This window comes from Chrysoperla carnea, chromosome X (genome assembly GCF_905475395.1).
Source record: "Chrysoperla carnea chromosome X, inChrCarn1.1, whole genome shotgun sequence".
Classification (NCBI taxonomy): domain Eukaryota; kingdom Metazoa; phylum Arthropoda; class Insecta; order Neuroptera; family Chrysopidae; genus Chrysoperla; species Chrysoperla carnea.
The window spans coordinates 36,687,888-36,702,911 of NC_058342.1; the positions used below are offsets into that span (position 1 = coordinate 36,687,888).

At 31.6% G+C, this 15,024-nt stretch overlaps 1 protein-coding gene across 1 annotated transcript; it reads right to left on the reverse strand.

The window, feature by feature from the left end:
- Nucleotides 1-6,679: 6,679 nt before the first annotated feature.
- LOC123302655 (major facilitator superfamily domain-containing protein 12-like) lies at nt 6,680-9,743 on the reverse strand. The gene is made up of 4 exons (XM_044885696.1): nt 9,710-9,743; nt 7,983-8,876; nt 7,285-7,435; nt 6,680-6,879 (listed from the first exon to the last, which is right to left on the reverse strand). Exons 2-4 carry the CDS (start codon nt 8,665-8,667, stop codon nt 6,756-6,758), a joined length of 960 nt encoding a protein of 319 aa, XP_044741631.1. The 5' UTR covers nt 8,668-8,876; nt 9,710-9,743; the 3' UTR covers nt 6,680-6,755.
- Between the last annotated feature and the right edge of the window lie 5,281 nt (nt 9,744-15,024).

The window sequence follows — 15,024 nt, forward strand, 5'->3', positions numbered from 1 at the left end:
CCTTCACGTTCTTTGCTCAAGGGCTCAGCATCTTTGACTCCTTGCCAGTACCCGTAACAGCCGCTACTACTTTCAAGCGATGAATGAGGAACCCCTTTCATTATATTCTGCCCATATCTGCATAGCAATGCAAGAATTACGTAAAAACTTCCCTAGAGTGGATAGCACTTTTTTTTGAACAATACATCTATCTACGATACAGTGTACGGCCACCCTTAGAATTTTGAAGGTGTAGATTATTACTTAAGTTGTGTAAGACATGTGATTTAATTACTTTTTCTGATATCAAAATTGTAAAGAATTGCATCATCAAATTCTATGTACGATCTCATATTATTGATGGCTTTTAATAGATCCAAACGGCCGACCCACATCGTAAATAAACAAGAATTCCTTTTACCATTTTAAACAAGTTTTTAAACAACAAAAATTTTAATAAACAACATTTTTTGTTTAAAAACATTCAATTTCATTTTCTATTGTCAGGGCTAAATAATTATTAATAACTTTTTAATTATAATGCGAGATTCATTCACCTAAAAGACCCACGATTACGGGTCACATCAAATCATATTTAAATTTGTTTGAGAATCATTCTAAGAAAAATTAAGAAATTTGCAAGATTTTGCAAATTTTTGCATTAAAACTTGGTTGTGGATCCTACTTCAAGATCAAGAAAAGCGCAGACGTTTCTGCTTTAGAAAATTTGAAAACACGAAGGACACACTTAGGCTATAGAGAACCTTTGTGATACCATATATGTGTTTTACCACTTTTCCGATGATAATTTCATTTATCAGCTCCTCAATTTCAGAGGCTGAGTGCACCTCCTTCATGCATATACCATGCACTACACCAGCCCATCACAACTATTAATTAAATTAATTTTGTTACGACGGCGGGAATCGAACCCGCTACCCTATGCATACCGCGCACGGAATTGATTTCGCCTTAACCTACTGAGCTAATAGGGCGACAAGAAGAAAATAAAGGAAAGATTTGGATTGATATGGGAGTAGTCTGTAGGTGTAGCACCTTTTATCCAAAACGACCACATTGACATATGTCAATGGTGAAGGAGACTGGTCACCACAACTATTCCAGCTCTCATCTATGGTTCCAAGCTACCACATCCCGGGCAACTGTCTCGGTCAAGAGGCAAAACTAGGTGTAGGGAACTGGGAGGGGCAGTCTGGGCAACTCGGATCCTGGCCCTCTCAGCTTGATTGGTAATCGGTGCCAGTTGCTGACCTAGGTTTGGTAACAAGACTCTGTTGCTAGCAACCACATCCCCAGTCAGGCGGAGTATTACACACAAACACAGGCAAGCTTGCAGGCCTTAAGGTGGCAGCCCCACCAGCAAGATCGGGTAGCGGTGTGTTAATAGCTCGCCCTACCTTAAATTCCCAACCATTACTGTAACCTTAACAATGAGGCCTTACGTCCCCCTCGGGATCATAGGACATTAATATATAATATCCTTTACGTGTTAACTCGCCAGCTTTCGCTTCAATCGTTCGGTAATCTTTGGGCGAATCTTGAAAGATTACATGTTCTGTACATGAATAAGTGAATAACTTTTGAGCAAAAATCAAAATATTTCGTGCAAAACTATTTTTAGTCTCACATCGTTAGAAATATGCTAATGCCAAAATTTGCAAGATCTAAAAAAGGAAATTGGTAAATGTATGTATAATTTGTTCTTAAAACGTGACTAATTAAATTTCGCCTCGGATTGCAAAAAATTGTTGTTGTTTTGTGTGATTAGAACTTTTTAGAAGAGATGAAATGATGATGAAAAAAAATAAAAGATTGAATAATAAATTGACTGTCTGGATTAATTGGCCGACTGGAATTTGCCTCCAAGCAAGTTTATAAATATACATTCATGTTTCGTGTTGGTATTTCAAGTATTACGGAGTAACAATGTATGTGACTTCTCGGTCATTGGATTTTTAGGGGTGTGCGAGTCTATCAGCCAATCAAATGAACGAATGTTGAGACGGGCCTCTTGCGCACGTCACTTAACAATACAAAACATAAAAACATTTTATTTCAGTAATAATGAACACAAATAGAAATTACAATTCATCTTTTCTAGCATGCCGTCTATATTTATATGCAAGCAAGCGTGAGGCGCCGTTCATGTCGTATTCGATCGTACTATAAATTCGATCTTTGCAATTTTTTTTTTTGTGTCAGTTTTTTATTTATTTTTTGCTTGTTTATCTGATTTAAATGATTTAAGAGGAAATACTTATAATAGTATTTTGTTTGCCATATTAGTCCGTTCTCTCCAACGGAAAATTTTTATAACATAAATTTGAACTTTCTCATCATTGTTTGAATATAAAATCTGCACATTCATTTTAATCAAAATTAATTAGCCATTATATTTTATTAATATCATTTATTATTTATTGGTTTTAAAACAATCTAATACTAAAAGGTTTTCCGTCATTGATTAACGTCTATTGAGATATTCATAATAGGATATTCTACTATTTTTGAAAAAATACTTCAAAATGTTGATTTTGCTAATAAAAAGCCACCAAAAATTTATTTAGGAGAAACACACAAACTTTCTTGCCAAAAACTTAAAATTTAAACCTTTTTTAAACTGTCAAAAACGCGGGCATCCAATTTGATGATGTAATATTTGTATCACTATACAAAATAACACAAATAAATTTGACAGATATATTCATAGACATCTGATTATAATAAATATAAATACTTATCTATGTATATATTATACCCAGCTGTCTACACTGAACTAATTTATGGTCTATGGCTTATACCGATATGACATCACAGCAAGGCTTACCTGCGTTTTAGGTCACGTGATATACAGTTTATTAATTACGATTTTTAATTTTAATATTATAAAAGTAAAATGTGTTTTTATGACGTGAAATCAGAATATTTAAGTATATTTTTACATAAATTTTAACTTTTTTCAAATTTCACGTCTTTACGCCTCAATTAATTATAAGTATTAAAAAAATAAAAAAGTTTTGGAGGTACATTTTGGCATGAAAAAGAAATCGTGGGTAATCCAAAAACTGTAAATTTGGATAAAAAATTACTCTAAAGTGATAGCAAACAATTAAGAATAAAAACCTTGAAAGTAAACGCAAAAAAGACCTTGAAAATGAATAGGAAATTTTGCTAAATAAACAGAAATAATAAAAATTTTGGATGGTAACATAATATAATTTTATTTTAAAAGTCAAAACATAATAATGATAATAATAAATTGAAAAGAATGCATTGCATCTGACTTATCAACAGCACATGTGATTGGTTATTATACGAACCAATCGCATCGCTACGAACTCTAATTAGCGATCATTTGTAATTGATCAATCATGATTGCAATTCGTTGAAAAATTATCGGTCAATTAGCAAAATCCAATATGTGCATCAGATATGGATAAAATTTGCGTTATTTAAAACATCTCCTTCAAAAAAGTTATCATTTGTACAAGCAGGTTTAAGTAATAGTTTTTTTTTTGGAAATCTGAAGCTGTTAAACGAATCCATAGTGAAATAGTAGGAGTCTTTCTGGCCTCCTAAATTTTTGAAGATGAGTTTTTATTACAAGCTTTTATTTAGTTTCACCTGTCCCGTTGTCTGTCTGTAATCAAATTTGATCCACTTCTCGGTTTTCCCGATTCAGCTGAAATTTTGCATGTACATTTAGTTTGGATGACAATGCCACGGTAAGATTGTGGAGTCCTGATTACCCATCGCTTACACCATTTTTTTTAGTCTTAAATTAAAATTTTTAATAAAAAATACTTTTTAAGGGACAAGCTTGTATTGTACTAAAAAGTAGAAAAAAAGTTTTATCTATGAATCACTAATATCCGACTATTTTTAAAAGTTTGAGGCGCTTAATATCAAGAATGAATCGAAAAATAATTAGGCATGTGGAGTAGATGATGCATTCCGATTCATTTTTGATATTAGTCGATAGTCGGGTATAGGTGACTCATAGATAAAATTATTTTTTACTTTTTAATACAATGAAAGTTTGTCCCTTAAAAAGTATTTTTTATTAATTTTTTTTTTTTGTTTTTGCGACAATTATTTTTTAAATTTGTTTCTTGATATATTTTTTATGTATTTTTTGTTTTGTTTTTACAAATGAAAAACAAATTTTCATAGAATTGTGTGTCTGTATGTATTGAGTGTACAATAAAAACGTACAAATATTATAAAAATAAATAATTTTTTACACACATCAGTGTGGGTTCGTCTCAATATTTGTAAGTTGTATGCAAACTAAGCTATTGATAAAACTGATAAAGATGTATATTTATCAGTGGCGGATTCAAAATATTTCTAATAACATAAGATAGAACGGCGATAATTAGAACGAAAAAAAAATTATAGTTATGTAAATTTTTCAACGTTACAATGAATTCCGTCATATATTGCTCATCTGTGTAACAGTAAAGCAAACATTTCATAACAGCACACAGAGTTAATAAAGAGGCAAATGCTCCTTAGCCGATCGCTTAAATTCGCCACTGACATTTACATACTTAAGAGCTGTATGTATATTTGCATGTATTTGTTTTCAAAATGAGTACTGACTTCACGTACTTTGTCGAGTACTTAGGTTTTATTAGCTGCCTAATGGAAAGTTATCGTCTACATTTCGAAAAACGAAAACAAATATCTTTTTGAGTTATCTACGAAGTTTGATTTATTTAATTTTGTGAAACGTCTGCAATATGTTCATATCAGTCGTGGATGTACAGTTTAATTTGTGGGGAGGGGGTCAAAGTCAAAATCTTGGGAATTTCTTTTTGAGAAGTAATTAATTACCAAGAATTCTGAATTCACATTAGTCTTGCACTGTGAGATTTAAGTCAGAAGTCATCAAAATTTCTTTAAAAACAATATTTCGTTTAGAGTGGGGTGGGGGGGGGGGGTATGATTCATATCCTCCCTGGCTCTTTTCCTTGTGCGAGTGTTTTTCTTTTAATTAACTTTAACCTAATGTAACAAAAAAGTAACAATAAAATCGATTACTTTTAAATCCGCGAAAACAAGTCGTAGAATTGTATTTGTATTGAAATAAGCTAGATTCTTTCAAATGAGTTACCACTTAACCTCCCCACTGCTTAAAAAACCAGCCTTTATCTCTCCCTGCTTCGTTCAAAAGGGCTACGTTCAGGCCCGTATTTATTTTGATCCGTTTGAAAATAATTTTTTTCCAAAACTGTGTTTAATTACTGAACATGCATGATTGATTATTGATTGTTGATCTGATCGCTGGAGTTGCAGGTGATGCCGATGAGAATGGCTTGTTTGTAACCACATTTTGTATTTTAATAGTCAGAAAGGTATTTTATTTTACCTACTGTGTCTCTGTGTCTGTCTGTTTGTGAGTTGTCTGTTCGTACAAAATACCAGAATACATTCGTGCTTGGTACGATACCTATGTGTATTAATCAGAACCACAAACATACATCTCTGAGCACAGGTCCGTATTTGAACAAAAATTAAAACCTTCTAACAAAAACTAGCCTCACACGCTCAAAATATTATGGTAATATTCGTTTTAGTTTTTTTGAAAATCAAACCAAAATATGTCTTGGGCCCTCTCAATAGTTTTATTTCGGTGGCGCGATACCTATTTTGGGGCATGATGTATCTTGAATGAACTAAGGTACCTTTGTTTGAGTATAGTGTCGTTTTAGCCGTGAGTGGATTTTAAAGAGTTTGAAAATTCCCTTCAGTCAATTGAAAGTATTACTGTACTCATATAGATGGAAGGGAATGTGTGCCAAAAGATATTAGGGGTATAAATAAATGTTCCGTACAACTCTGTTCATAAAATACAATCCAAGTGCATACGTGACATCGTGGTAATGGTAAGCAATTAAAAGTTATACATGAAAATGATAACCATTTCGAAACGCTGATACTAAGTTTGTGTTTTTAAAATGTAGACTAGGAAATGAAGGTCTTCCTCACTCATCATTTTTATTTTATTAAAAAATAAACTATCAATATTTATGTTTTAATTACTAAACTTATTATTTTTAATTGGTTCACAAATCAATTTAGTTGAAACTCTTTCTTTTACATTCTTGTAACGCCATCTATGTTTATTTGTAAAAATTACAATCTTCTTAATGAACCAAATAAAATTAACTTTAAAGATTCACTCACAGATGGCAATCAAAGTGACTTAAAAATAATTCACTGAACTGTTGTTCATTTCAGAATCAGATAATAGATGGAAGTCTTCAAGGATTTATATATCGTGATTCAGCATATTCAAAGCAAACGATATCTTCCAAAACTGGATTTAATTAAATAAATTGGCACCTTCAATCTCCAGATCTCATTCAGTAACAGGAAGGTCTTAAAAGTTGTCAAATTTTCTTTTTTTTTTTTAATTTTTGTACATTATGTGATAGAATTTTCGACTTAAAAAAAGGAGACATTTGGAAATATTATCAAGGTACGTTAAAAAAACTACAGAAAGTACGAAAACCGAGAAAATGGAATCACGAAAAATAAATCGCGTCGTTACGGGTATGAATTTTTATAATTATTAGACTCCTTACGAAATATCCATACTGTCGACCAAAAAATGTCTGGAAAGCATTGTTGAGGGCCGAAATTTGAGATTTGATTTCAATGTTTCGTATTTTCCTCGAAAGATTAAAATTATAAAGTTCTGAAAGATAGGTGAAAAGAAAAATCATTTTCTTAATAAAAGATGTTTATTAAATTTTTGTTGTTGGAACTAATGTTGCTAAAATGATACAGCCTAATAAACAAGAGCCACCGCATGCGTACACAAATGTGTGATGATAATATTCGGGACACAATTCTTGACTTTCACATTTCCTAGAAAAAAACAAACAAAAATCGTTAAGATGGTAATTTACAATCCAAAAAGTTGCTAAACTAAAAACCATCATTGTAAAATTGGATAGAACAATCGTCAAAATTGGTTTTTGAAGTTATGCATCCTTAAGTACGTTATGAAAAAATTATGAGAGTGAATTTTTACGATGCGCGCGCACAAAGTGTAGTGAAAACTACACGTTGAAGTTTGCTACAATTTTTTTAACACCATGAAGTCAGTCAATAAATAAAATGTTACTCATAATAGGCACTAGTGATGAGGCGAATATGCAGTATGTATTATTTGTTTACATTATTTATAAATTATTATATTTGTTACTATGTTAAGAAGTATAACTTGTTACGAGCGTAGATAAATATTTTTTTTATCAAACGCATACTTACAAATGTTCAATAATTAAAACCGCAACACCTGTCAACATTTTATCCGCGAACGTAACCAAACTGTAGACAAAGGCTCCTTGTTCTGTATTTGTTCCAATAAAATCCGCAGTTAAACTTAAACTAGTAACTAATGTTATGGCACTTCCAGCTCCTGCAAATAGCAAAAGTTTATGAATTATTACAACTTTTTCTGCTAAGCTCTTACAAGTTAAGCTCTTATTTTTCGAATAATACTGGGGTTCCGATGTTTTTTAACACCCGGTATATTTTTCAAAAAAAAAAACTGCTTTCATGATGATATTCTTTCTGTATTCGCAATTGTCTAAAAATTTTTTGTCTTTTGTCTTGAGACTATGAAGGGTAGAGTTAAGGATGGGTAAAAATATCTATGAAAATCAGAAAATTGGTGGCGCTGTTGTAACAAAAATTTAAGTGTTAAAAGAAAATAATACGAATAAGATAAAGATCTATACAAGTCGTTAGAAAAAGATAGAGAAGTTCATATCAAACACAAAGTAGTAAGAATAAGATAAAGATCTAAACAAGTTGTTAGAGAAGGAAAGAGAAGTTCACATCAAACATCTTTTGCTACACAAGCGCCATTCTGATCAATTTCAGACATTTTTTTACTTTGACCGTTATTAAAGATTGCCTTCGTTACCTCTACCCTCCATAAGTTGGATAAAGCAACTACTTACCTAAAAGTATGGCACTAAAATAAATATGTGCATAATTGGAATCACTTTGCAACATTTGAATCCATATGCACCCAATAAATCCAATGACACATCCCATAAAATAGGCACATTTGTTTCCAAATCGGAGCACAAAATATTTTAACCCTAGGGAAGTAGCAAATGATGACACATATGATATTAACGGAACCCCCGCCAAATCATCGGCGGAAGCTTGTTGACTTGCAACACTATTTGGTGGTAAATAAGCTTGACGTTCGTCCAAAAACAATGGCATGTAAATTAAATTAATGGTCAATAAGAGTCGTGACGCCACATATAACATCGACACTTGATAAATGATGGGTGATGCAAAAATCTGGCACACTTTTGGAACTGTTAGAATTTCATCATGGCGACGATTTTGCACAGAACTTTCTCGATATCGCTTCATTCCCATGTAAAATAGAACGGAACATGTAGCACCAAGGAAGGTCACTATCAAAGCAATATCCATAAATTTGTATCGATCACTTGGACCTACAGTTTTCTTATTTCCATCCCGAAAATGTATGACCATCCATGCAATCAAATAAAAACACACGCTTGCCAAAACGGATACCGTGTACCGGATAGTTGTGAGTTCGGTGCGTTGATGATCCGGACCTGGTATATCTGGTATCATTGATAAATGGGATATTTGTGCCATGGCCCAGCCAATTTGAAACAATGCAATGGTTATACAAAAATATAAAATGGTCCACGTGTAGCTTACCCCACAAAATGGACAGAGTATAAAAATTAGTGGGAAATTTATGAAAATTATGCCGACGCCAATGTAATACCATAGTTTTCGGGTTAAATATTTATCGGTAACTACCCCTAATAAGGGTGTACATAATCCATCCACGATTTGTCCTGAAATTCAACAAAAAAGTTTCAATAATTCATTTTATTTTCATCGATTTAATGCTATGACACTTCGAAACTTGAGAGTCGAGTCACTCGTCTGTCCATCAACACGATAACTCAAAAACGAAAAGAGATATCAAGTTGAAAATGAATTTATAGCGTGCTAAGGACGTAAAATGTAAGGTTGAGTTCGTAAATGAGCAATATAGGTCAATTGGGTCTTGGGTCCGAAGAACCCACCTTGTAAACCGTTAGAGATAGAACAAGAGTTTGAACGTAAAAAAGTTTCTTATAAAAAAATAAACAACTTTTATTTGAAACATTTTTTCGTAAACATCACTGTTTACCCGCGAGGGCGCAAATTAGGTGCAAATTATATAGTATGTATTGTATGGGAATATCATTTATATGTGTGTGTGGCTATCTAAGATATCTAAGAGTGGATATCTTTCTTTGTTTACATGTCGTTAAAAAAACAAACGATTGGGTCATCAACACTGTCTATACATGGTATTTTAACAATTAACTCAGTTAATTGTAAACATTCTAAAACTTATAATGTTTTAACTGGTGCGATTTTAATGAAATCGAGATATATTTGAAAAAAAATTATTATTTTAATGAATTTCAACAAAATTTTGAAGCCCACAGTATCTAAAATTTAGTCGCATTTTCTAGAAATAAAGAGTTTCATATTTTTCTATCTAAGATCTAAAAGATCCCTTGTGAAAAACTAATTTGACATCGTTTGTAATTGCATGTTGTAGAGATCGTTAAACTAGAAAGTGGGTCATGGGTCATGGGTCATTTAAATGCGGTAAATAAATACTTTTACGTACCAAAGAAAATAAGAAATCCGGCAGTTGCGGCTGGTATTTGTAAAACAATTTGTAAAAATAGTAAAAGATATGAAAACCACATCATTGCAGTTAAATCGTTAAACGCATTTCCCAAACCAAACGTTAATTTTTCCCATGTTTTCAATAGATTCGTATCGTTTAACAATGATCGTAATTCTTCATTCGATGAATCCGATTCTGACTTATTTATCCGTTTGTTGTTGTCCATGATGTGTGTTAAAAATTTTGTGTTTTTTTTTTTTCACTTAAATTTTGTAAATAATTGAACTTGCGTACGAGTTTCACGCATGGTATTATCTACGCACTTTAATTAAGAACTATGCAACTCATTATAGTACTTTTACTATGAATCATCGTAGTCTTAACTAACTTTATAAAAACAAACAAATAAAAACAGGTTTATTAGTTAAAACCGCAAAGAACTGTTTTTTTATTTGTAACACAGATCGAATGTTATAGAATGAATGATTCAAGAATTCTTGCTGATATCTCGGGGGAATAACTTTACACTTCTTGTACCTATAATGTATACCTACCTACTCCCTTGGTTTTTAAACTTATATAATTTTTGTAGGGTTTCATTTTTATTTCATTCGTTTAAGGATGGGGGAGGGAGGAGGAATGGGTCATTTACTTATATGACTATACAGGCTAAACATCCCTTATTTAACTTTATGATAGGAAACATTTTGTTTTCACCCTGAAAATTTATGGTATTGTAACGAGTCTGGTATCGTGGTTGGTGGTGATCTGATATCTAAGTTCGCTGTGCGAATAACAAAACTAGTACCTTATTTCCATGGAAATGACTTTCATGTAAAAGTCTAGTTATGGAGTACTGTAAAAAAAATCAAGTCAGTCGAAATGAAGAGTTCAGTATAAACAGTTTATTTGAAGAGTTCTATACGGACAGTCAATGTGAACGGTCAATACTACTAGGGTTGCCACCTCAAAGTTGACGTATGAGTTAAATTATTGTAAAGTTTCATTGAAATCCATTCAATAGTTATCGAAATCGTTCAACGAAGTGAGCGAGTAACTGCTAGCTCGTGATGTTATATAGCCTTCCTCGATAAATGGATTATCCAAAACCAAAGGAATTTTTCAATTCAGACTAATAGTTGGCGAGATAATGCACTTAAAACGAATTCGGTAGGTACAATATGGACTAGGTGTATCAGGGTTTATTCTGGCAGAAATTTTTTCGTTTTGAGTTTTTTTTCGAAGTATCTCGGTGTGACAGCTCAAAACTTGATCAAAATATCTGCCACACCAGTAAAAAATAAAAAAATCCTGGCAAAAAAACCCTGGCACACATAGTCCACATTGTACCTATCGTTAAAATATATTGATTCATACGTGAAACTTCGAAATTCGTTTAAGTGCAGTTTTACTGTCACGGGCTCCAGGACTATAAGTAAACAAATTTGATTAAATTGATTATTATTCAAAACAAAGTTTTTTTAATTTACAAATCTTCTTCTTTTTCTATTTAAATTCCCTTAAGGGCCTCCATAAAAAATCCGCCTACGGTCAACCACAGTTGTATTGTAAACTCGGCCCTGTAATATCCCCAAGTGAATAATAAACTTTTAACTAGCTAAGATTCTTATTTGTAACATCTGCGATCTTGTGTAATATGATACGATCCAATTCAATTGAAATTTTCAATAATAGTGGGATTGACTTCTATGTTTAAACTATGTTTAAAATTTATAGAGAAAATCTTCTACGTTAACATCAGACCCAGTCATTTATTTATTTAAATGATCAGACAGTCCCTCCCCACCCTAAAATTTTCAGAATTGACTTAGACTTAGTCCAACTTCCTATAAAAAAAATCAAGGCTATTTATCTAAAATTGGCATGGCGATCGTACATCCTTAAATCATTAATTTAGTGAATCTAGGTTCGCCAAAGGTCCTACTCACCACGGTTTGTATTACCTTTACGTTACCTATCTATTACCTACAAATTTACCTGCTTATTCAATACTGAATAGTGAATACACACTTTATTTATTTTTATGACACTTTATAATGTCGGAGATGGACACACAGAAACGAATGACTGACTGGCATGGCGTTAGTAAAGTGTGAAACATTCCCTTGCTGCAGCGTGCTGCGTGCCCCTAGCCCAGGTGTAAATTATAATATCCCGTTTAAAATAAACAAAATTTGGTTTGTACAATGAAACTAAATATCTAAAAGGAAAAAATTAATGCATCTGTGAAATTTTATTAATTAATTGTTTATTAGGTTGTAAAGACTTCGTAAAAAGAAGTCGACCTCTCAAAGGCGTATCTAATTACAAATTACAAAAAAAAACTATCCATCAAATATAAAATCGCCTTTCTAACTTCAAAAATTGACCTAGATATGCCAATTTTAAAATAGAATTTTTTTGCTCATTCAATCACATGAAAAAGTATCCATTTTGTGAACTTTAAGAGATAGAACAAAAGTTTAAATGTAAAAGTTATTCTTTATAAATAAATAAACAACTTTTATTTGAATCATTCTTTCGTAAACATCTCTGTTTACCCGTGAGGGCGCAACTTCGGTGTCCATTGTCTCAAAAACTATTCCATGATTCACCCTTAATTTTCAAGCTTATCATGTTGATTTCTGACGAAAAATAAACTCACGGACTAAAATAATAAATAATTTTAACGAAAAAGATGAAACGAAGATTCGAGATGATTTTATGTTGGTATCAAACCATAGACATTATAATTCATGGACTGCTAATCAAGATAATTTTGTTGTCAAACCATAGACATTATAATAAATGGACTGCTAATCGAGATGTTTTGTTGTCAAACCATAGACATTATAATACATGGACTGCTAATCGAGATGATTTTGTTGTCAAACTATAGACATTATAACACATGGACTGCTAATCGAGATGATTTTGTTGTCAAACTATAGACATTATAACACATGGACTGCTAATCGAGATGATTTTGTTGTCAAACTATAGACATTATAACACATGGACTGCTAATCGAGATGATTTTGTTGCCAAACCATTGTTTTTATTATTTGCCAGCAACAATAATTTTGCAAAGGTTTTCGTTTCGCAAATATTTGAATTATGAAACACTAAATTTTAAGGGTAGGTAAAAAGGTAAATAAAATAAATAAAGGTGTTAAAAAAGGTTGTGTGTTTTTTGAAAGTTTTTATTTTGTTTGTTCATATCAGTCGAGATATAAATAATTTTTATAATATTTGATTTGTTTAATATTTATAACATAAACATAAACATTACACACAAAATTAGACATTTAACATAATTATTTTCATATATTTTTATTTTTATATACATCATTTTCATTTTTTTTCTAAAAGAAAATCTAATTAAATAATAATAATAATTAATTAAAAAAAAAAAAACAATTTTTTTTTTAATGTGTGTTCCAGGACCATCGATCCCTATATACATATATATTTATATGTATATTTATATATACATACATACAGGTTGAGGATACACAAATTTTACGAATTTTATGGTGTTTTTTAAAATTACATATAAAAATCTTTTATTATCGCAGTCAACAATAAATACAGGATGTCATCGAAAAAGTGTTAGCAAATTGTGTCGCGTACCATTGATTCGCCATCCTTCTATATTTAGTTAGAGAGGGATGATTTTAAGTAAAATAGCCACCAAATTAGCCGCTAGTAACTCAATTTTACGGAGAATTTTTTTCCTCGTCGAAATATCTTCCAAAAATATTTTTTTGCAACAAATTTGTAACACTCTGTAAAAAACACCTGTATTCCGAAAAAGGCAACAGTATTTATTGTAAAAACAAAATTGGGAATTATTGATGAAATTTTGAATTGACTAATTAGCATTTCTAGGATAAGATTTACAAGAATCAACATCCCCAATTATTCGAACTAAGTTTACTACACACATAAATTGAGCATCATAAGTATCAATCACATGAAATGTTTCAGTTGTCGGTTGCATCCCCTCTCCCATATTTATGTATATATTGCATACATAGTATATAGACCCAACTTAACTATACAAAAATTAATTAATGGCAAACTTCAGTCGAAACAATTGATTGTTTCATATTTCCCCCAAAAAGCTAACGAAGGGTAATATTATTTTAAAATAATCATTCGATAAATATATATAATTTTTTTTTCATACAATTTTTTAATAAATTAAAAACAAGGACGTCGACAAGGAGTGAACCCCTTACTCCTTTCTAAAGATTCGAAAAAATTAAACCAAATGCCAGATTTTAAGTTTACAGGTTTCCGCTTTCGTGAGTCCCAAGCATTTGGCTTTTTTTTTTTTAAATTTCTATAAATTTTATCAGTCTACCATCATAACCCCCCTCCCCTCAGACTCACTGACTTGCGACATCCTTGAATTACAGGGTATCTCAAAAAATCCAAGGATGATTTAAAAAATGTATTGTATTAATTTTCTAGCAATTACACCCATTAAAAAGAATTTACCTTTAATGGTCCGAGAGCGGATTAAAAATCCACTTGACCCATCGGTAACCGGCTCAAACTTTGTAATAAAGCGGCAATCAAATCCGTAAAAACAATGGGATATGGCAACCCTACCAAACCGAGGAAGAAGGGAGGAAATTTGTAATGCCATATTGGAATACCAACTTTTCCCAAAAGGTAACCGAGGTAAAAATAATCTCAAATGGCGTAACAAATTTCCTCCCTTTACCCTCGATCTGGTAGGCTTGCCATGGTCCATTGTTTTTACGTTTTAAAGTTTGAGCCGGTTAATCCGAAAATGGACTTTTTAAAATCACCTAATGATTTTTGGGACCCTTCTGCAGAAGAAATTTTTTAATTGTTTCCATTTACAATTCTAGAAATTACGCATTATTCATACTTAAAGAGCGTTAAAAAGAGACAAACTACTTGGAAGAATTCATAATTAAGGCGTTTCACGTTACTATCAAAAGTGTTGCATACTTTTAAGGGTCAAATAAGGACTGGGCTTTTTCTCCGATCAAAAATATTTTACAATTTTGAATTTGATAAAAATTGAGTATTTTGTTTGATATGGGTGAACTTTTCTCTCTCTAAAATATCACTGGATTATTTATTGGCCTCTTGATTAACTTTGACATCGAAAAAGCGTTTTTATTTCTAGAATTACAAATGGAAGAAATGATTTTTGAAGCAAACAAAACGTGAGAAATTTAGTAATAAAAATATGTCTCCAAATATATTGAAATTTTGTACAATTTACAGACTATTTGGTTTTTTTTTTTTCATTAAAACGGACGGCGTTA